The sequence below is a fragment of the Ylistrum balloti genome, unplaced genomic scaffold (assembly GCF_031769215.1).
Source record: "Ylistrum balloti isolate Yb309-2 unplaced genomic scaffold, AGI_CSIRO_Ybal_v1 Utg371150, whole genome shotgun sequence".
Classification (NCBI taxonomy): domain Eukaryota; kingdom Metazoa; phylum Mollusca; class Bivalvia; order Pectinida; family Pectinidae; genus Ylistrum; species Ylistrum balloti.
In genome coordinates this window covers 79413-105000 of record NW_026782630.1, presented here as the reverse complement: position 1 = coordinate 105000, position 25588 = coordinate 79413, and the positions used below count along the sequence as shown (strand labels likewise).

Sequence of the window (25588 nt, the reverse complement as noted above, 5' to 3'; positions counted from 1 at the left end):
TTGTTTATTTAATTTTATTAATTATGTTTGAGAATCTACAATACTTATCACTAACATGTGGTTGTGGTGTATACAAACACGGATCATTAATCAGATTAAAAACGAAGAAATACGAACTTTTGTACAGTATTTGTACTCTGCTGAGGCCAAATTTCAATATGAGCATGGTATTAACGTGATCTGATTTTACCGGATGTCTCGTATAATTTGTGTACAATGCAAAGCCCCGATAGGGCACTAGAGTGACAGATTCATCAGTTATCCATTGGCCTGTACTTTTAGGACACAAGCCGGACACAGGCATTGCCACGATGATGGCTGAAATATGGTGCTGGACACAGCTCAACACAAGGAAATTATTCATTGTTGGGATATTGGGGGTAATCCGATGTATTAGTTTCTAGAAAGTTCAGAAGGTTTTCTACTGAAGGAATAGTAAGAAAATTGAATAGGACCTTGTCATATATGTGATATTTGTTTGCGACCGGACCAGATTGCTTGTCCATAATTGTGTATCAACCTTCAAATGGCTGACATCAATATTACTGTGTAAGATGGCGGAGCTCCCCCTCCCTTCCTCTCAATGCCAGATACGTAGATACAATTCTTCTGAATCACACCACTGTATTGTTATTTACTACAAGGTCAGTGGACAGATGTGATGATTGACAGACACCGGCTACCATTGAAGACCGCCTTTTTTCAAAAAATGAAATGATCTTTTTTCAGATTACAAAATTTCCTCTATGCATGCTATTTTGTATAACTTAAAATTAACATTGTGATTTATATTTGTTTTCAAAATGTTTTTATAAAATCAAGAGAAAGCGTTTTGTCTTAAATGTGTTTTCGTAATTTATGACTTATTTACAATGATTTTAGATGTGACGGCCGTGTAGCAACTAGGGTCAGAATTATTGATAAATCTGTAAACCAGTTAGATGTCGTTCGGGTAATTATGATTACAACTATTTATCATAGTGTCAGACAGACCTTGAAAGGAGGAATGACGATTCCCAGTGTTAGGCAATCTAAGAACGGATTCAATAAGATAATATCTTCGGGAGTCCACGGATAAATCATTGGTACAAGTGTCAGTTGATCCTCTATCTCAATAATTTTCTTCCGTACCAGGTAATCCATGAACATAAGATGAAGTCTCAGCGGTGCTTGTTTTGGGCAGGATACCATTGCAGACACAGATAGAAATAAATGAAAACCATTTTGGAACGTTCCGCACTGTCTTGATGTAAGCAAAATCGGAAAACAGGATGTTTCTTAACTGAATTAATTATAAAAAAAGTTATTTGTAGGTAATACCAATATTCCTATTCAGAACAAGAATGCAATCATTATACGTTTTCACCGTCATATGAAACTTGTAAAACTATTCTTACTATAGTAAATGATAAGATAGATATCTAGAGAAGAGTAAAGTTAATATCAGCACGTGAATAAAATTTTAATCCCATTTCAAATTCATTGTAATTAGGGCATAACAAGAACAAAAGAAATATTTACACGCTGACATCTTAAAAAGTACAAAGAGAATTAAACCAGATGTTCCTGAAAATTAAGCGCCTTCTGTTGTAGACGCTTCCCATGTAAATCGTGATCAATTCAAGTAAATAATGCCGAATGAAAACAAAGGAAACAACGGAACTATCAGGTATACTAACGAGCGTCAAGTACGTCCAGTTTCATATCGCACGAAGAAGAGATTATTTCTCATGAAATCATAATGACGTTTACATAATTTTGATCAACCTACATCTCTCGAAAAATCTGTGTTGTGGGTTTGTCAGTTTACTGGCGGCATCTTGCAAAGTCCTGATGTTGGGAACAGGCCCTTGAATATCGAATTAGCTGCGAAATTTATGTAACATAGGTTGTGGATGCAAGGTTTTACTATCCAGAAATGGAAAATTTACAGAAGAGAAATTGAAATCTTCCAGCTGTTTGTACAGCTTGATGGAAAGCTGTCCATGTTGTTTGCGTTTGTAGGAACAGATCGAAATAAACGACTGATATAGAAGAGGCCAGCATGTCCTTGATTACCCAATTCCTTAGGTATAAACGATGGGCGTGGTCAGTTAATCACTGTTGTTATCTACAACATGACGTCATCCACATATATCTGAAAGTGAAACGAAAGGACTTTGGAAGATCTTTGGGACTTGTCGAAGACAACGACTATTCATTTTAGAGATATGGAATTTATACAAGAAATAGCTCTTTGCTCAGATGACAACACAATTAGAAACTGATGTAATTAGTTTTAAGAATATCATCAAATACGTTTTCGTCTTGGAAAACAAAAAACATGAATAGAAATATTATCTGCTGCTAACGCGCACCAACAAGGATACCGTATTCAGTTGACATAGAAAATCGTTAAATCTGTAGTAATTTGATTTAAAATCTGTTCAATGTAAGTATTTAAACGATTGGTACGGGTTCATCTGTCCAACCACGTGTGTTTTGGCCAGGTACTCTCAGGTTTCCTCGCAGAGTAAAATTCTCCCATTCGGAATACAGGAGTAGTTAACATAAGTTAATAGATAACTAGTTTAGTTATTTTGTTTAATATGATATATTCATTAAAATTAGAGGATAGTGTCCAACATAAAGAACGTGATTAAAATATCAAAAAGAATTATTGATGAGAATATGACATGGTGATATTGCAGTGAATGGTTGGCTGGAGGTCCTTTAGGCAAGCACATTGTACCTTGTAAGACTGGGTGATTCCATATTTTATTTCAGTAAGTCGACCTGGAGATGTACTTTTGTACTATATTTCTATGATGTATGTGTTTTCTCGATTTTGGTCGAGACTTGTTACGAACAGGACCTTTAATATAAACTTGATGCCTGTCGATGCACGGTTTTGATCAAAGTTGTCCATGTACCAGATATTGTAATGTCCATGATACGGAGCAGACTTCAAGGTCATCGAACGTAAAGTGCCTACATCACATTTTGTTGTTGACTATGAGTTCGAAATCGTCCAAATCGTTAATGTTTCTGTTAGGTTCCATAAGAGATTTGAAGTATCGTGTGTCAAGCCATCATGGACAAACACATTTCTGTCTAGTAACGTCCATAGTGATACACGACTTGTGGTTAAGTATGTAAATATGGAGACGCTGGTATTTTAATGTGACTTTAAACACATGTGTTTAGTTTAATGTCAATTGTGATCATGAAACGCTTTTAAAAGCCTTTCGTCTCTATCAAGGATTTTTACAAGGATTCATTATGTTTTGTATCATATATTCTAGCTTTTTGTCCTCGTGTGTTGGTACTTTTAGTGGCAATTCTATTCTCGCTCAACATCAACACTATATCTAAAACTTTTGTCTAGGATTTAACTTCCTATATAAGATTTGATACAACACGATATGAACGTTGATAAAGCCACCATTACACTTTCAGAAGAAATCAATAGAGGCATAACGTCGGTCAATACCCCCATCAATCATATGGTCGTTTAGGATTGGTTACATCATGGCATGGTCCAAATATGAGCTCACATTAATTCTACATTAATTTTGAGCATTTTTGTGATATATATGCTTGACATAATATTAAATCAAGCCTTTTGAATTGTTAATTTATTATGATGCTTATGAAGGATACCGATATCGGATAAGATATTACAGGACGTTCTCGTACACGTGGAGACGAAACCATAATATCTAATAACAAAACAGTATGCGTCTGTTTTGTAACAATAAGAAGAAAAAAACCGTGAGGTTCGCGAAACTGTCAACAGAGGCGAAAAGGTTGTCATGAAAACACAGAAAGCGGAGCTGTATAGGAAAGACTTCACAGGCCTGTCTGGAGAGATGGCGGTCATTGTGTGAGAAAATGACTTCACTGTCTGAGGTCTGATGGAATCTCTTTCTCCGTTATCATACCGTGTAATGGTTACTGTATGGACAGGTTTTACCTCCGACTTTTCACGTAATACAGGCACGACTCTTTTGTGACCGAAATAAATAATAATCTCTCTTCATTAATTGGATTCAAGTTGTTGATTAACTGGTAGATGGAAGGGCCACTCCTCAGATATACCTAGACAATATCGTTATCGATTCCTTCAGGTTTATAGAACGGGTCAAGGTGTATTGTTTTACAATAAGGTTTATATATATATAGACTTTCATTTTCACTGTTATTTTTTATGACAGCTTGATGTCTGCAAATGTCATGTTTTATCCGTCGTCTTACGACGTCAGTAATACTTAATTTTTTTTCACATTCTTAGTTTCTCATGCCCCAGAAGTGACTTTAATTCAAACTAGGCGGTAATGAGCTTGAGATAGTCCCGATCCATCGTTCCATGTTCATTAGTCGGGACATTAAAAAGATGGCCGTCGTGTCAAATAACCACTGTTTACTTTTCTCCGTTACCATTGGTGCAGATGAGATGATGATGTTAAAAAAACACAAAAAATAAAGGCGATATTTAGTCTGGCATAGATTAGGCCATTTTGTAACGGGACTTCATGATTATGTTTTTTCTCTTTTTTAAAAAAAAAATATTTTTCATGAACGACGAAAATTTTGAAATTGTCCTATCATTTGGATTTACAAGCTGAAGATTGCCTGGAACGATCCTGTCACAGTCTTTACCAGCTGCTAACATTTCCAAAATTCAAGATAATCGCCAAAACATTTTACCTCCCACACAATGTCCACTGGTGACACAGAGCTGAAACTTACTTAAGTGGTCATGGAAAGGAAACTGGAAAAGAGTTTTATCGCTGGTCAACGGCTCCACACGAGAGCAACGATTGACATTTCGTAATGTTATTGTTAAGTATGGTCTGATCATATGAGTTATTTTTAGGTTATGTGTAAAATCCAAGATGGCCGCCATCTTAGAAAATCCATTTTACCATCCTTTTTCAATTCAGTGCTACTGAACTGAATTATCGTGGGATTAAGAAACACAGACGTTTTTGTAACGTTCGATACTTTGACATTACTTGAGTCATTACATGTTGAACGGAGGAAGACGACAGTTAAGGTCTATGAGCTTCTTTATTCTAATACTGAAAAAAATAATCCCGTTTATATGAATCCGAGAATTTGATCGAAGAGGATTTGATTCAAACATCCTTTCAATGTTAGAAAACATATTGGATTTGCTTCCTTTTTCAAGTAATTACTGAGGCTGTGAATGGATAGACGTCATTGCGTCACGCTTCTTTTTATACAATATACTGGTTACCTGTAATTTGATACATGACGGAAATATTAACGGAAAAGTGATACGGAAAATCATCAATCAATGATCATCAAATCATCACACTGGTGATTTTTGGACTTAAGCCTTTTAATGTGAAGGAAAGCCTTAATCTAGTAACAACGCTCTCATTCAGATGGGATTTTTGAAGACGGTGAAATGACGATAATTTGTGGTTCTTTGTAATCAGTAATTAAATCGTAAACAGGCCTTGTTGGTTAAGCTGTGTATGGCCGTAGTATTAATGTATTTTATTATCAAAATCAATCAATCATTACATTTAACTTGAAAGTATCAAGATTGACTTTTTTATGTTTAAGTCGAATAAATGTATAAATGTGAGGCCACAGGTACCAACATGTCAACATAATCATTATCCAAACTAAAGGTCATTAGAACTCAGGAATCTCCGTGAAAAGAAAGAAAGAACAAATAACGAGAAAATAAGTTTGGTGTTCCGGAAGAGTAAGCGTTCTCCGCGTCTAAAAATGATTTACAAGTCAAATATACCTTAGATATATAAATTAACATCAGCACACCATTTCACTGACGTCAGCAACAATATCATGACCAAGAAACGGCGAATTATTATTTCTTTGTTCAGGTACTTAAAATAAATACTTGACAAGTAAACCTTCGTTTTGTTAAAGATTTGTTGATATTACTGAACTATTTTTTATCATTTGCATCCTTTTATCTATTTCACCATGTCACAACAATGATAAATCTGAGGATGGTTGAGAAACTCATTACACATTGTTGAAGTGGCTGCTGATGCTAACACTTGATGACTTTTCAGCGACAAAATAACATCCGTAGTCGATACAGATGTTTGTAAAGTAAAATTTATATCTGTGTTTACAAAATCTCATCACTGATAACGTCAAGTTATTTTTGGTGTAAACTATAGTTCAAAGCACTGACAATTCTGTATGTCAATGACAAATGACAGTGAACATCACTACCACATAGGTGTATACTTTCCGTTCCTGGATAGCAACATTTCTGCACCCTTAACGCGTTATGAAGCTGGAGGTCTTAATGTCCGTAAGTCTGCCTGTTGCATGAGTTATGTATCTTGTCTTCATTTGGGAACGCGGCATTACTTTACTTGGATTAACCAATATCTACATGGCGGATGTCGCCGATGAAAAAAAATAGACAAATATTTTTTTGATACAACTTGATCTTATTCTAATTGTACTTTTTCCAGAGTCTATGTGTAAATCTTGCTCATAATTTATGACAGTTTTAATGAATTTGATTTTTGGTTATGACTCTATCAATATGTTGGTATGTTCTTATTGTTTTAGAATTATTATAAAAGTGAATAAAACGTTAACTACATGTCGGTTGCTAAAATACTGAACTGTTACATTTTACAAAAATTATTAGAATGTGCTTAAATTTTGATTGAAAATCTTCCAGCTTAATAATCAGAAACATATAATGTACATATTTCATCGATATCACAGGTTGTGGAAACTTATCTTCAACCTTTTTACTGTAACAGCAGTGTATTGAATACCACATTTTATTGACATAGAATACTCGTTGTAGGCTCTTCACTCAGCACTCTATAGCTATCATCCCCTACCCCTCTGCAGTTTCTCTTAAGAGAGGAAGTTAGTGCGTTTTCTTCAGTCTTATTCTGGCAGCCCTCCTCAAATAGTCGTTCAAATGAACTCAACAAGATACCTGAGTAAGTGTAGGATGTAGATTGGTAGTTTACGCTTGCCCTTTGCACGCTATCTAGATTCTAAGCAACAGGTGCTCGTAAGTTGTATTTACGAGAGTCTAGTAAAATGATGTGCAGTGAACGGCATTGACAAAATAGATAAAGAGTAGAATTAGTATTTCTTTCCCTACAATATACCAAACTAAAGTTGATAAGACCATCAGTTTATCGGAAAATTTTTGTAACCACATGAAATATATTTGTGTGAGCATTGCCTGCTGTCCTGTTAGATTACATACCTCGCCGAGACCTGTATATATATACATCTACAGACGATTTATTGATACTGCTAATCTGAAACTCTTAACCAACACAAGGTCTCCAAAGTCATACCTGATTACCGGAAGGCACGCCGCCCCCATATATATTCTATTAAGGGTTTATTAATCTCAATCAGAGGTCGTGCGTTAGGTAATTCGTACCAATGGTCATTACCTTAGGGGTATGTGTTGACATAGAGGCATCTGGCACAGACAAAACCAGTCGTGCAGAGTCACTTCAGCTTAACTAAATGTTAAAAGGATTTTTCAAAACGTTGTTTCATTTGTTTACATTCAAAACGAAATCAGCAGTCATTTTATTAAAATAAATTACTTCCGTACATGGGCATCTCAATAAATGTCGTATTTGTTTCTCTTTTGTAAACATATTCTTTGTGAGAGAAATTAGAAAGTATTCTCAAGCAGATTGTCCAGTATCGATTCAATGCACATCCCACTGCGGAAGATGTGTGTAACCATGATACACGATATGTTTTACTGTAAAATACAGACTTTTATAAAACTTGATTTAAGTGATATCATTCACCAGGTGACAGTATCTACATGATTTACAAGCCAGACTAAGAATAGCAATGCAGTATATATATATTACCAATAGGAATGGACCTCGCACTAAGATATATAATGTCTATGTTGGATAGAAATATTCTTTAGTGTATCATTACATCTGTACGTCTCCAGTATACCAGAACGTAACCATGCCTGGCAAACTGGATTATTGTAGAAGGATATCAGAGAGTTTTTTTCATCAAGGATTGTGGTCGACGAATGCCATGACGGTACTGCACTCAATAGGCATTTCAAAAGATAATCATCTGGCCAAAGGGTCTCTCTGATACAGAAGACGGATGTCGGTCTCTCTGATACAGAAGACGGATGTCGGTCTCTCTGATACAGAAGACGGATGTCGGTCTCTCTGATACAGAAGCCGGATGTCGATCTCTCTGATACAGTAGCCGGATGTCGGTCTCTCTGATACAGAAGACGGATGTCGGTCTCTCTGATACAGAAGACGGATGTCGGTCTCTCTGATACAGAAGACGGATGTCGGTCTCTCTGATACAGAAGACGGATGTCGGTCTCTCTGATACAGAAGACGGATGTCGGTCTCTCTGATACAGAAGACGGATGTCGGTCTCTCTGATACAGAAGACGGATGTCGGTCTCTCTGATACAGAAGACGGATGTCGGTCTCTCTGATACAGTAGCCGGATGTCGGTCTCTCTGATACAGAAGACGGATGTCGGTCTCTCTGATACAGAAGACGGATGTCGGTCTCTCTGATACAGAAGACGGATGTCGGTCTCTCTGATACAGAAGACGGATGTCGGTCTCTCTGATACAGAAGACGGATGTCGGTCTCTCTGATACAGAAGACGGATGTCGGTCTCTCTGATACAGTAGACGGATGTCGGTCTCTCTGATACAGTAGACGGATGTCGGTCTCTCTGATACAGTAGACGGATGTCGGTCTCTCTGATACAGAAGACGGATGTCGGTCTCTCTGATACAGTAGCCGGATGTCGGTCTCTCTGATACAGTAGACGGATGTCGGTCTCTCTGATACAGTAGACGGATGTCGGTCTCTCTGATACAGCAGACGGATGTCGGTTTCTCTGATACAGCAGACGGATGTCGGTCTCTCTGATACAGTAGCCGGATGTCGGTCTCTCTGATACAGTAGACGGATGTCGGTCTCTCTGATACAGCAGACGGATGTCGGTTTCTCTGATACAGCAGACGGATGTCGGTCTCTCTGATACAGTAGCCGGATGTCGGTCTCTCTGATACAGTAGACGGATGTCGGTCTCTCTGATACAGCAGACGGATGTCGGTCTCTCTGATACAGCAGACGGATGTCGGTTTCTCTGATACAGCAGACGGATGTCGGTTTCTCTGATACAGAAGACGGAGGTCGATCTCTCTGATACAGTAGACGGATGTCGGTCTCTCTGATACAGAAGCCGGATGTCGATCTCTCTGATACAGTAGCCGGATGTCGGTCTCTCTGATACAGAAGACGGATGTCGATCTCTCTGATACAGTAGATGGATGTCGGTTTCTTTGATACAGCAGACGGAGGTCGATCCCTCTGATACAGTAGATGGATGTCGGTCTCTCTGATACAGCAGACGGAGGTCGATCTCTCTGATACAGAAGACGGATGTCGGTTTCTCTGATACAGCAGACGGATGTCGGTCTCTCTGATACAGAAGACGGATGTCGGTCTCTCTGATACAGTAGCCGGATGTCGGTCTCTCTGATACAGTAGCCGGATGTCGGTTTCTCTGATACAGAAGACGGATGTCGGTCTCTCTGATACAGCAGACGGATGTCGGTCTCTCTGATACAGAAGACGGATGTCGGTCTCTCTGATACAGCAGACGGATGTCGGTCTCTCTGATACAGAAGACGGATGTCGGTCTCTCTGATACAGCAGACGGATGTCGGTCTCTCTGATACAGAAGACGGAGGTCGATCTCTCTGATACAGAAGACGGATGTCGGTTTCTCTGATAAGACGGATGTCAGTCTCTCTGATACAGCAGACGGATGTCGGTTTCTCTGATACAGAAGACGGATGTCGGTCTCTCTGATACAGAAGACGGATGTCGGTCTCTCTGATACAGTAGCCGGATGTCGGTCTCTCTGATACAGTAGCCGGATGTCGGTCTCTCTGATACAGAAGACGGACGTCGGTCCCTCTGATACAGCAGACGGATGTCGGTTTCTCTGATACAGAAGACGGAGGTCGATCTCTCTGATACAGCAGACGGATGTCGGTCTCTCTGATACAGAAGACGGAGGTCGATCTCTCTGATACAGAAGACGGATGTCGGTTTCTCTGATACAGAAGACGGATGTCAGTCTCTCTGATACAGCAGACGGATGTCGGTTTCTCTGATACAGAAGACGGAGGTCGATCTCTCTGATACAGAAGACGGATGTCGGTCTCTCTTATACAGAAGACGGAGGTCGATCTCTCTGATACAGCGACGGATGTCGGTCTCTCTGATACAGCAGACGGATGTCGGTTTCTCTGATACAGAAGACGGAGATCGATCTCTCTGATACAGCAGACGGATGTCGGTCTCTCTGATACAGCAGCCGGATGTCGGTCGGTCGATGTGGAGATATAACTTCAATTTCTGTTTATTTGAAGAATAAACAAGAGACAAAGAGGTATATTTGCTTTTGACCCTTTGATAAAGGGATACGCAGTATTCTTTAACGAACTTTATATATTGTCATAGAAACGTAGTCTGATTACTTAAAAGCTCAACTGACAATATATATGACCTACACACAGCCGACGGCCGACCGACTTCGTTTAGATGTAAACATTTAATTCTCCCCCAACGTCCTACAGATTTAACATGTATGAAAACTAAAATGCACTTACTCGCTCAAGATATAATATTTTGCCTTTTATCCATTTGGACAGCCGTATAGAAACGATATAGGCGATGCATTTCTAGATTTTCTTCAAGATCCGAAATGTATATTTTCCCCGAGTGCATTTGAGTGAGATAAATGGTTCTGTTCTCACCACAGACTCTAGTCATAAAAAATTGTACTGTGCATCATTGCTCACATTTTCTTGAAGTGGGTAGCCCAGGGATGATGGATTTGAAATGGCTGATTGACAGGTCGTCGGAATAAGACAATGAATACAGAATACGTTGCTTGATTTGTTGTTATCGATCAAGCGTTCTTAAATGTGGGAAGGTATATATAGAACGAGCTGATCTTCAAATAAATTGTGCCATGTTTAATTATTGACATTATCATTTTCTTCTGGATATCTACCCCCAAAAACAATTATGATAAAAACAATACATATTGTGGGCGATAACATCCGTGATCCAAAGTATATTAACAAGTTAATTTAATCGTAAAATGGTGACTAACTAAAGACAAAAAGAAACAAATGGGAAGATCCCTAGAATAGGACAGGGACAGGTGTCTAGGAAAGGTTAGCGCTGATTGCTTCATAAGCTATTTTCTCGCCATTAATACCATAATGATAACGATACTACTAGGTAGACTAAGAACAGACTAGACGTGTCTGTAGTATCATTGATTTTAGTTTATGTTGGAGAATATGTATCGATAAGATCTTAGAATTCTTATTTTATACAAGATATCGTTGATACATTTCTAGAAAGATATTGAAGGGTTTTGTAAAAGGCTGTGTTACCAATTTTGATTGTTTAGAGTTCTTTGATCAAATAAGCCTAGTATAAAAAATACCGTCTAAAAAGGAAGAGCGAGTTTCAGTTGGTAAGACATTGGCACCTAATTCAACAGAACTATTACTAAAGATCAATCTAATTGTGCTCGTTACTCTGTATTCAGGTAATGCAACATGCTCCGTGTAGTTCACCATCATTTGCTTTGACCGACGTTGGCCGTTATTTTGAAAACGTTCTATGATTTGAAGGAAGATGGTAGTTGTTTTGAACCTTGATCTTATATTACTAAGGTTGCTAATAAAAACATTTAATCAAAGTTTGGTTACTAGCCAAAACATCCATAAGCTGTTGTTATACGGGTTCTTGTGAAGTTCAGAAATCCAATATAAATACAATAATGCGATATTGGGCACCATTATTAGTCCTCGGAGAGACTGAATAATCAAACAAGAAAACATGTTTCTCCGTTGGAACTAAGCAATTTTATAGTGTTTACAGACAATGGTCAAGTCGACAGACGCATAATATTTCGACGCAAACATTGGCTTATCCATTCAAAATGTTTTTAAAAAATGGCTTATTTGTTAGTAATATAAGAGGATTATGGACCAGACAAAGGCGTGCCATCTTTCCGAAACACCTGCTGAGATGCTGAATTCTGTTGAAAGTGTTCAGGATGCCAGTCATTCTTCCTTTACGTTTCTCCTCGTTTCTTCATTATATGGTAATAACGCATTATTCTACTTTTCATGATATTGATAATAATGCTGGAAGACTCGGGTAGTTTGTTAAAGTAATCTTTGTACGCGTCATTTTATTGAAAAAAGGAAAAAATACCTATAATTTAAATCGTTAACGATACCGTTAATTGTCAACCTACAATGCAATACCTGGTCGAGCTGGGAAATAGAAGTCAAGTCAAGTTGTAAATGAAGTAAAATATCAGATTTATAACAGATATTTCGATTTATCTTTTAAACCACCTTTTGCACAAATTAAAAAAGTATATTCCTATTTTTCATTTTTTTCTGGATGATTTCTCAAATAGTGTATTTCAGTTGAGTTGGTTTGATGTATACTTTCCAAGGGTAACACATTACCACTGTGTATCGTGTTTTAGTAGTGACATTGTACATGTACGCCTCTCGTGGACTATCAAACCCAGAGCTTGGCCTTCAAACTTGTAAAGATAATAGTAGAATGGAGAGACATTGCATCATTGTATATCAGTTTAAGGATGAATTATTTAGCAGCTTAAGTGTGTTTGCTGTAAACTTCTTTGCTGCGGTTGTCTCTTAAAATGAAAAAAAAGTTCGTTTTTAGTCCTTAAGAAGCAATTATTGCTCTTAAGTCTACAAGTCACTTATGAAAAATTATGTTTCCATGTGAATGCGAAGTCTGTTGGTAGATCTTGGCACCAAACTTTATCGATCTCTTAATTTATATATTTGAATCCATGTTGGAAATACTTCCCAGTGTAAATAACAATATCATAGATGTTCGCATTTATTTGGCAGGAACGCCTTCATGAATGCTGTCTTCCATTTTGTTTTCTTCTCTTGCTACTTTTAAAAATGACATTTTGATTTCATCCGCTGATATCCTCTTTCTGTTTTTGGGATGCACGATTTTAATTAGGCTACGTGAATTATTAAATACTCGTGTACAGGAATGCATCCTTCAAATCATACAGTGACTTTAACATCAAGAGATAGAGACTTCTTTTCTTGTTTTCATTAAGGATTTTCAGTTGCTGACTTGTTTTGAATTTTAGTCTTGTTTTGACGAAAGACTTTTATAATGCAGTTTCAGTCATTATTTGTTCGACTGTTTGGTATTGAAAGGCACTATCAGCCTGAGTAAGTGTCTGTCATTCGTCCGATCTTTAAACACCAAAAAGTTGTTTCTGACCAAAACATGGACTTATCTGTCGGAGAACCAATTTCTTTCTAAGACCAAACAGTATGTAACCATGGTTCCGGTCAATCTTCTGGTGCTGTTAATTGAATTTAACTTCAAGCTTAAATTCAATTTAAATGAACTAAGGACCTTTTTATGTCCTTGTATTGTTGAATTTATTTTTTCTGAAGAAGATTGATTCAATTTAGCAATGAAAGACACCCTTCCGTTCCTCATAAATCACTTACAATTCCACAAATTTCTGTGGCATTTTTGAATAAGGATAACGAACTTACAGGTTCGGATTGCGTTCTCTGCTAGTTAATGATACATTTTACCTTGACATGTCATGACAACACTGATGATGTTGAGCAATATGATTCATTACTCTGTTTCTAAGAATAGTAAATTTGGACAAAATGTGCATGTTCAGTGTTATACCTGAAGATAGTATCAGCAATATAAACATGAACATTAATGACTTGCAAAATCTCGTACGATCTCTATTGACATTTATATTTCATCTTGTCTTTTTCTCCTTTTAGTTTTTCAGGAGTCTTGGTGTAAAGCTTTCTTTTGTTCATATTTTGCCCTAGTTTTATGAAATTTGAGTTTGATTAATAATTATGATGGTTTTTTTCTTTTAAATTCAATATATTTTGTCGAAGACTGCTCTGGAAACAAAGCATCGGCCTAGTCCAGCATAGGATCAAGCAGGGTAGATGGAAATATCAAATGAAAATGAAACACATCTGTACACTTTAGTCGCCATATCCTAATTGCTTCCTTACTGATTCTTCTATAGTCTTTCCATCTTCGAGAACAAGGGTTCAGATACAACTACTTCTATCAGGGGACCGTAACATTTAGCTACTAATTAAAGTGTCTATCCGGATATTCGACATGTTCAAATTAATGCTACAGATATATAACATGTTGAATGAATTTGTGAAAGAAATATCAAGGAAAAACGAAATTCTGTTTCAGTTTTGATTTTTGGACAGTGAAGACTTCATTGTTATCTATTTTTGTCATTTAGACATTTATGATGTAGGTCTACATCGCCAGGCACTGGCCGAAGGTCGGATCTGGCTTTCCTCCACCACCCAAACCTGGCACGTCCTTAAATGACCCAGGCTGTTAATAGGACGTAAACAATAACAAAGAAAACGAATCGTTATGCAGTATCTGACATTTCGGAAAATAACATAATTTATCACTTCTCGAAACACCATAGTACTACATTGTAAATCAGAGCTAGCGGATGCCCGTTCCTAAACCAGAATAAAGATGATAAATCTGCATTGTGTTTTGTTTGATGATACAAAATGCTACCGGATTAAAATTTGGTTCTGTGACTTCGTTGACAAAATATTAAATAACCGTTACCCAGGAAACATCAATTAACAATAATATGGGACCTCCACTTCAGTAACAGGATAATTTACTAGATAACTATATCAGAAAGGAAACAGAAAACTTGTAAAAGAACGATCGAGAAGGTCAATTTACTGGCACTGGCGTTATATAATAAACAAGTTTATTTGTAAAATTATTGCATTAATCGTTAAGGTGCCAAACACAATTGTCTTAACCTAAGGGAATGACGGATAACAATTAAGATTAACATAAACGTGAGGTAAGACCTCACATATTCACTTATCATACATACAATTAATGGGAATATTTTGCATATAAACTGACCGATTGTCTATGAGAATCTTAAGGGATGCTCCCGATTCACAAAAAACTACGTTTTTCTTTCCCTGATGGCGTTTTTCTCTACATGTATGTACCTTTGTCGTTAAAATTACTGACGTGACGTCATTGCATTGTTGTTTGAAGTCTTGCACGTTGGTTACCATAAAAGGTAAAGAGAAAAATTGCTGTTCTACTTTCTGGATGTTGATTAATATATTACTTTTCCTCCGATTAAACTAGGATTGTATTGGCTTATATATTATAAAAGAAAGATGTAACCAAAAAAATATATATTTAACCCAATACTGTTATTAAAACCTTATTTACGTTAAGATGTTTCATTCCATCAGTAATTCACAGAAATTATAATATAACAAATAGGATATTATTGTTCAATGCAGTGCAACTGATCAATTCATGCATTTGATATATCGGAACAAAAAAACTTTAATAGGATGGTTTCATTGCAGCATCTTTTTTTCACATCGATATGAATGTCAAATTTCGCCCATGAAGCCTAAGACGCTGACCCTTCCGAAACTAATTGTCTAATTCGTTTTCATGGTGTCCATGTTAATATATGTGAGCATCTTTTACTCACGTTTGCTGGACACAGAGCTAGAATTATTGCGATATGAAGCTGGACGTATTCAACGCTCGTTAGTTGTTCTTTACCTTGTTCTCATTTAAAAACGTGACATTACTTACTTGATGGACCAATGTTTACATGGCGGGTGTCTCCGACGAAGCAAAAGACGCTTACTCTTCCGGAACACCTGTCCTTATTCCCCTTGTACTTTTTAAAAGAGTCTCCGTTTAAATATTTCTTTTGTTTAAATTTGCTCTGTTTTGATTAAATTTGAGTTTAGATTATAGTTCTATTGCCATGCTGATGCTTTCTTGTTGGTTTCTACACAGTGATTTTCTCTGTTATTTTTTTTTCACGATGCAATCGCTTTCAGTATTTTGAAAAGATTTTGTAAATGGGAAAGCCATCTTATCAATGGTGTCTGTTAGTTACCTATCCTATTAGTTCGTCTATAATACAGGTTCTAACTTTACTGGTTTGTATTCCTTAGGGTTTATTTCCTTGTCTTATCAGTAACGTTACTAAAATGCTTGTTTAACATGTTAAAATAAGTAGCATTCAAGTACTTCCTACAAACACCCCATTCTTCAGGAATTACAGATGTTAATAATGCTGAATATGATGGAGTACACAGGAATTGGTGTACGTGGTTTACGCGAATCTGTTACACCTTGAGTTTGCGATGTTTGTCACACTGAAGTGCGTGTCCTGTTCAATCGTACGTAACATCTACGGTATGCCAATCCCTAAAACGAGCTGCATCAGCAAAACGGGATTGTGAGGACACAATATAATTATCTACGACTTAAAATCTCATCCATCATGATAGGACATCAATCGCAGTCCTGGACGTTTTAGAATCTCTTGGGAAGAGAGTTTTTCTCCTTGTCGATATAATGCATAAACTTGTATCATTTAAAAACCTATTTGATATTTTGTTTTTGGTGATATTGGTTATTTTTAATTCCTCGATTGATTCTGAGTTTATTTTTGTTTGATTTCATCTATTTAACATCATGTAAAACAGCGAACATCGACCTCCGTTTTCGGAGTAAAAATTACTTATCCCGTCTCGTTTGCAGATAAATTACAAAAGTGTCTAAACATTCACATTGTAGTGTATATGATAAATTTCTTTTACAAATAATGCAGTTGCTTCGCAGAATCATTTACGTTTTCAAATTAATTGATGAGAAAGCTACACAACCAGTTTGAATACTATAGCATTTCTTCAACTATTTCGAGATGTAATTTTCCTCATTGAAGACGAGATCAATACTAAGACAATCGGGCCCATTATTATGTATGGTGTACAAACTGTATGCATCTCTTCAATCAATGTATCGATTTTGGATGGCAATTCAAAAGTTCAATGACCTGCATTTCATTGGCTTTTTCTTAAAACCTTTTAAATGGGATTTCATTAGCTAAAAAAAGATAAAAAAGATAGGTATCGTTGCTCCATAGGAATCGATTTTTCGGCCAATTCTTGTAGCAACTGAAGGCGATAACATATGCCCCCTCCCCTTTTTTAAACGAATTATTGACTTACATTTGCGAAGCGTTTGCAGCTAATGTTGCTGTCTTAAGTCCAAACAATTAGTCGGTCGTTTAAGGATAAATGCACATATTGAATGGTCTGCATTGTAGTAATATTACATATTTACTAGATAGATTGACGGTACATCTATCCTGCTATATTGTAAATGTTGCTTAGATTTCCATACGTCTATTATTAGTAAGGGGTTCATGCACGAGACGGTTCACATACATTTACAATCTACTGTATGAGATACAAGTATATAATCTAATATTTAAATATGCAACAGGGAACCATGTAACATTCATCGTATATACCATTATTTAATCTCAATGACACGTGGTTATTTGGCGTGCACAACAACAAGATATAAAAGAAAACATACATTTCTATTTGTTTAATTTAATAAATTTTAAGGTACTTTCTAGGCGAAAGTCACATTTACTGGAAACATAATTTCACAACGCTCATAATGAATAATAATAACACTTCCTCTTTTCACTTTTCACCTGTACAAAAGATAAGTAAGACATACATATCAAGGCTCTTACATCTACTTATATCATCACATAGTGTGACTATACATAAGATATACAAAATGGCGTTATCAGAGTACCAGCCATTCACACTCGAACGGTACTGCAAGTAATTGCCGATTATTTGATATCGGATTGCACATTACTACAAGCATTCTTTCGTTTATTGGGATCCGTGAATGCATGGTTAAAGCGACTGACTGATTTTATCAGTGGCCCACCACGTCTGGGTAGCAAGTCGGTGATTTTTGTCCAGGCTTTCCTCCACTGCACCCAAGCCTGGCTTGACCTTAAATGACGTAGACTCTTTATAAAGCAAGAATAATCTAGCAAACCTTTCATTTACGAATGTTCCCTTAACTGAACGCTTTTTTTGTGTTACCCAGATAATGCGTAACGTCTGACAATATGTTAATTACATTATCGTGAACATTATCCGTCATACTACATACATGACATCGAATATATATCTAGATCAAATTATCTATTTTATTGAACCTACAAAACCATTACATTATGTACAGATTATGTGTGGCCATACTTTATTACTGTACACATATAAACTGTAGAGGTTTAGAGCAGCTATGCTATACTTACGAGTCTTTACTAACACGAGCTTAACACATTTAACAAAACCTGTCTTACATTTAAAAACCACAATGACACATATAACGAACAAAACGCCTTCATTTGAAGATGTTAATCAAGCTTCCATGTGACATGGATAAGATTCACGCGATGCTTCCAAGTCAAAAAACTATCAGATCTTTATGATGGTGAATCCCCTGTGTCCCAGAACAATTATTTAATCAGAGCTGCAGACCTCAGCAATGAAGGCTTTCTTTGTGTCAGTATTCGTACAATTTTGTAAAAGATTTTGAAAAGAGAACCAGGGCGATTTGTTCCGCGCATTGCATTCCACTTTCGAAAATCTGTATACACTGTATTCGTGAATATATTGAAAGTAGCGGCTCAAGGTGTCATGCCTACTAAATCGATAGACATATCTAATCTACAACACTAGATAATAGAATATTGACCAAACTATGTGTTCCAGTTTGTCCTGCATATCTGAAAGGTCATGCTCTTTCACTATTTTATATATAGCAGCTTGTCTATGTATTTCAAAGCAGATTTACCCCTCACCCATTCGATACGAGAAATCATATTTAAAAGGTTTTTTGACAGTCTATTTGATAACAATTGATTTTTGGACATTTATAATTGCAATTAAGTCAAGAAAAAATAATATTTCCTCTCCAGCACTCATTTCATCAATATCTAACTATGATCTAGACGGTGCATTATTTAATGCCCCGCATCGAGACTTATTGGAAACAAATAAAAATATTGTTTTGAAAAATGATTGAAAAGAAACAGAAATTTGATGTTATTTCTTTATAATGTTTTCTAATTTCAGGATTTGAAAAACCAGGTTTTGACGACAAACGCGTGGCTAAGAATAGTAAGTATTTCTATTACATCATCAACACAGTTGTATAGTATTAAACACAGAACGTGTATTTAATAGTTGTTTTAAACACCCTTTTCATTTACTATGTAACCTAGATTATGAGCGATGAACTAATCGATACAACCGATACCTCACATGAAATTTCTTTAGATTTTTGTATAGGTATCATTAATAATAAAGGAAATGATTATGTCAAAGCAGTCACAAATGTTAAATATTTCATCAATACGTTACGATGTTATTATTTTGTGCAACATAGTGATGTTATTTAAAACAGCTCATGGATTTAAGTTTGATCTTGTTATTAATTGTATTGTAGACATGGCACGATGAGTTTTTACATTGGAATAAAACAAAGTACGGAGACCTAACTGAAATATTGGTATCAAGAAACGAGGTGTGGACGCCAGACCTTCTGGTGGAGAACACGTACGTTAAAACCATTACACTAGTCTTACTACTATCTATATTATCTATCGAACTAAAGTAACAGTACAGACCAACCTAAAATTTCTTGTTTTATTTTCACACTATAGAACATTCGATTATTTAAGTCAGAATTCTACCATCTAAAACGGAAACGCTATTTCATAAATAACATAGATATAAGCACGACTTGCCATGCTATTTATCTTAATTTGAAATACATTGATATCGATTGATGTCTTGTTTTCCTTGTTGAAGTATAGAAGTAATGGATTGAACACCTGAACAGGTTTCCCTGGGATTGATATTCCAGTCATTACAAAAGGCAGTTAAAATGAATTATATCCTGAGATCTGATTAGCTGTCTTAATAATGTATGTTATCACTTTATCATTTAACGGAAGTACACATCAGATAGCGGATCCTGATTGACAAACAAAATCTTACTGGTCAATAAGGAAAGATGTTCCGAACTATATGCTATTTTACAGGAAAACCAGATAACAAACAGAGATGTTATGTGAACTTAGGTGTGGATTATTTATGTACGTATTCATAAACTTGATATTTATTGTTAATTGAGTGATTGAAATCCTATTTAATGTAGCATCACATGAACTTTGATATGTGACACCCAAAAATCGTCAATTAAAGGTAATTTAAAATCTAAACCCGAAGAATTCATCACCGTATACATAACTTTTTTCATCGTTTGGTTAAACACTTAAGCGCTATGCATACTACTTGATTATACAATGTCGTGAAATACACTTCTTAATCAATAAAACATACTTAGATACAAATCTAGAATCAGAGATATCCTAGAACCAAATAATGGATTCAGTTGCAATCAGTTGTAATGAATACAGATGTTGATGCTAAGGACGCAAAAAAGGAAACTGGGAGGCAAATGAAAGGTATAAAAAAAGATCTAAATAAATATCCAAAAGGTGAATATGCGACCATTCATAAAATTTCGTAAACTTCAAATATTTGAGAAGAACATCAGGTTATGGCAAGTAGCTGGGACAAAACAGCCACCAGTAGTGTCTATTTCCTGCAGACAAGAAGGTTGTTCAAAACATACACAGGTTATCTTATCCTAATTAGATATTGTTAAATAAATTAAATAATAACACTGCGTCGTTAACATTTTTCTCAGAGATAATGGATGTTAAAGCCTGGATACTATTTGTCTGTTTATTTACTCTTACTACTTGTCTCTGAATCTGTACAACATATTCATGTAGAAGTTATCTCTACCAATACATTGAATTAATAAATCGTTTCTCTATTGTAATGGTTTACTTCTAACAATTAATCATAAACCGATACTCCAGTTTAGACAGATCGTGTTTCTATATATCTGTATGTACTGTTTAAAGAACCAGACCGAGCCAATAAAGCTCTCTGATTGTGTGTTTTACTCTAGAATATACAGCACATGCTAGCTTGACACTTGTTCATGCAAACTATTTTTCCCGACACTTATCTTGGATCAGGTTCAGAATTATGGATCTTATTATAGATATGCACGAGACTTAGTATGAAAACCGGCTATCAATACACTGTTTTTTTGGCATCATTCTGATAATCAGGAACACGATTTACTTTATGATAGCCAATTTGTAGCGCGTGACATGTTTACATGTGCAGATCTTATCTCCACTCAGGAGGTCAGTCACGAGCTATTGCATGTTAAACTAACACAAATCAGAGATATTATTATTTAAATTCGTGAAACATAAGTGAAAGGTGCCGTACATATGAAATGAAGTGACTTGATTTTGATTGTTTGAAAAATTAAAAAAGGAAAAAAGAATTGCATGGGTAACAATTTTAAGACATATTCGAAATTAAACGACCTTGAAATGACCCAAACCAGGTAATTAATCTTGCGGAGCGACTCAACCATTAAAGCTTAATATGAAAGGCATTTGTGAAAACCAAGGTAGTTCGACGTTGAATAAATGACGAATGTAAACCAAGATCTGTTCTACATTTGTATATTCTAATTCTGAAACACAGAAAGTACGATATTTTCAGATACAAAAATCATGCGTGAATACCGTTGAAACGAACCCCTGTATTTAAAGCTGCTATATATAAAAAAAAAACTTTTCTAAGATGGAAGAAAAATATATAACAGCTTTAACATCAATACTACACTTAAAATGATATTGACTTGGAAATAGCATTTAGGAAACCAAAATAGGTTTTTATAAGACAATTGTCAGCTGTATATTCCTGTATTCCTGAACTATTCTTCCTTTTGTTACTGGGCATGTTTTCGCTCATTCAAGATGATTTGAATAAAATAAACAAATAAACAACTTAAGGTAGATTTCTGTCATCTTGCTTATATATATTCTCTGTGAAAACTTGACCACACCATCTCCCAATAAATCGGCCATCTACCAGCAATGTCAGATGGACGTTTGATAATAAGCTTCCTGATGAGAAAATAATTAAGCGTCACAAATGATACAGATTCGATAACGGACGCAGCTAATGATTTCATAATTAAATATAGCCATCTCAATCCAGATTGTTCGTCACATCCGCTTTATCATATGTCCCTTTTCTACTGATAGAATCCCAATATCCAATATATAGACATTTATACTGATACATTGTCAGAGGAAGTCATTATGTTTCTCGGACATTTGTTACTGGAATGGAAACCTACAACACAACGCCATGAATGTGGTCATCTAGGAATAACAGCCTGCAGCAAGGCACAGGCAGACGTGCTACGGTCACTTAGAGAGCTTGAAAATGTTTTAGCCAAAAGCGGAATATGAAATAGTGGACATTTATGTCCTTTGTTCAGTAACGCCAAAATGATCTTTTCTTCGAGGATGCTGGTAAAAATGTCAGGTTATGTGGTGCACATAGTAGATACTTTCGAAAGATTGATGGAGAATTATTTCTTATCGAACAAACACTCCCTTACCGGTTTTGCTATGATAAGTCAGTATAATCGCCTTGTGTGGGAAGTATCACTAAATGTTATACAGAGCAGTCAAACAAAGAATGTATATCAGTCAAACACAGAATGTATATCAGTCAAACACATAATGTATATCAGTCAAACACAGAATGTATGTCAGTCAAACACAGAATGTATATCAGTCAAACACAGAGTGTATGTCAGTCAAACACAGAATGTATATCAGTCAGACACAGAATGTACGTCAGTCAAACACAGAATGTATGTCAGTCAAATGTATATCAGTCAAGCACAGAATGTATGTCAGTCAAACACAGAATGTATGCCAGTCAAACACAGAATGTATATCAGAAAACATGAAAAGGAATATGGACACATATAACAGATATGATCAATAAGTAACATTGTAAATGGTCAGGAGGGTACACAAGATGAATAAGATTGTAGAGAAGAGAGAATAGTACAAATCGGGACGAAGGATTATGACTTACACTGTATTATACAGCCACCTCTCCGTTCATGTAGATCTCATCAAGGGTCTAAACTCGGAAACCCATGAGGTGACTGAACACAACTAAACTCAATCGGAAGAAGTATCAAAATGTACATAGATATATGTTTTGACACTATGACCCCTCCTTATTTTCATATATATAGATAGTAGTGTTATAACTAAACTGTGAAATACAAATGAAATATAGGCATCAAGAATTTAAAAACAGGTGGTTGTATATAAACCTTTAACGTTCAGCCAATCAGATAATCATTTGGAAAATATACATACATATTATAAGAGCACAGACAATAATATATATTGTATTCTCACTATGATTCGCACATACAGATACACCTTCTCTCAAACACACGTACATACATACACACACATATGCACACAGTTAATTCAAGCATGATTTTTTTCTTATTTTTTTAAACCCATACTACTCACAATTGCATATAGAAAAATTGAGTAAAGAAAGAAAGAACGTGATGGGCAAAGGTGTGATGTTGATTTCATTTCTATAATTGCTTAAGTTTAACATTATAAATTTCTTTATAAAGAGAACTAAGAGATAAGAAAGAGCTTGAGATGTGGAAAACATATTCAAAGAGAGATGTGAAAAGTAACACAAGAAAGTTGTTATTAGACACATATTTGGCAAACTGCCAGGCTTTCGTTTTTACTATAAACTATCAGATTGAATGAAGTTACAGAAATTACATATAGGATAAACTACTATACCTAATTTGAATAACTTGGAGTATGGAATTTTGTGTATTTTATACCATTTTTCTCCCGTCAGTGAAAAAATATGTTCTTGCCATTTGAATTGACCAGTGGCTACTGTATGTGCTTTGTTGATGATGTTTTTAAAAAATGGAGATCATTGATACTGTTGAGCAAAGTCTGTATATTTTGAGGTAGGAACGGGTGAATAACTGGAAAAATATTTTGAGGTAGAGGGTCAGGCAGACATTTGCGAACTGCAGATATTAGTCCTTGGACGTGACGAAAAAATGTGTACGCAAGTGATATTTTTGTGAAGGTTCTTCAAATGTAAAAAAAAAAGAAATATTGTCTGAATCTTTTATGAGATCTGCAATCGTATGTATGCCTGATCTATACCACGATTTGTAGAAAATAGGTTTACCTGCGAAAGTTATATCTTATTATGCCAAATGCACTTCATCAAGAATGATTTCTTTATGAAAACATTTTCCCAAAACTTATTTGTACATAAGCTATTACGTTTTAATATTTATTTACAACCAGCATTCAATAAAAGATCAATAGCATTATCCTTCTTTAAAATATATTTACTTTTAGTGCTGTACAATCTTCTTACCCATCCTAATCTAAATTTATACATTTTTAAGCCACCTTTACAATAATCTGGATGAACAATGTTTCTTTTCAGTTTATCAGTTTTGCTATTCCATGAAAAATCCAATTATAACATATTAGATTCCTTCATTACATTTTCACATGCATTTAGAAGAGAGATTAATAAGTGGTTAAATTGGGATATCATCCATAGGCGTTAGTTTCCTTTTCTTCCATGTACTGATTACACTATTTTATTTTAAAATTTTCTTATCAAAATCTAATTTAGGAATGTTAACCGTGTTCACATCAAATTCAATTCCATGTAGTGAAAATTTAGTTTTTCCTCATTTAAGAGTAAAATCTGCAAACATAGTACCATTATTTCATACTTCCAATCCAAATTATTTCCGTTTTATCGATTCATTTTTAAATCAGACATATTTTCAAAAATTATGTAATTCTCTTAGGTTTCACGATCGATCTCATCTATCTAATACCAGACTGTCGTCTGCATGCTGGGATGTCAGAATCTCAAACATTTCCATTTATACTACTGTTTTTCTTAAACGAATTGCTAAAACTTCGGTACATAGAATAAAGATGTAAGGGGCTACTGAGTCGCCTTGATGACAGTATGTATTTATTTAAAAAATGTGAATTTTATAATATTATTGAGTAAACGTGCATTCTCTTCAGTGTATCTCCCTGATAGGACTCCCGTCTCATCATTACTTATCAGTTTATCCAAAACGCTTTTCATTGTGTATGAGATCACTCCATAAGCAATGTTATGTAATATTAAGTAAAGAAATTGGACGCAAGTTTTTCAATAAATGTCCAATGTTTGTCACCTTTAGGTATGCATGTAATAACACCTTGTCGTTGCGTTACTGAAAATTTCTCTTTTAAAAAGCCAAAATATACAGATCGAACTACAAATTTGCTGACGTTGTTCCAGAAAAAATTGAAAAAATTCTGCAATGAAACCATCAAATCCTGGCTTTGTTCATGTTTTCCCTATTTTGTAAGGAATTACTTGCTTCTCTTCCCTTTAACTTGTACAACAGAACAGCTTGTGATTCTTTCCCCTCTAGTTCTGTAATATCAATAGTGTCAATACTTTCTCAATCATGTATGGATTTCATTAATTAATTTTCTCTCCAATGTCTTTGTT

General features: G+C 35.5%; 1 protein-coding gene across 1 annotated transcript in view; it reads left to right on the top strand.

Annotated features, from left to right (window-relative positions):
- LOC132561137 (neuronal acetylcholine receptor subunit beta-3-like) overlaps window positions 1-25588 on the top strand; it is a 104920-nt gene that overhangs the window by 52300 nt on the left and 27032 nt on the right. Inside the window, exons 3-4 of the mRNA XM_060225866.1 lie at window positions 19157-19201; window positions 19530-19639. Coding sequence (XP_060081849.1) covers window positions 19157-19201; window positions 19530-19639 — 155 coding nt within the window. The remainder of the gene's footprint in view (window positions 1-19156; window positions 19202-19529; window positions 19640-25588) is intronic.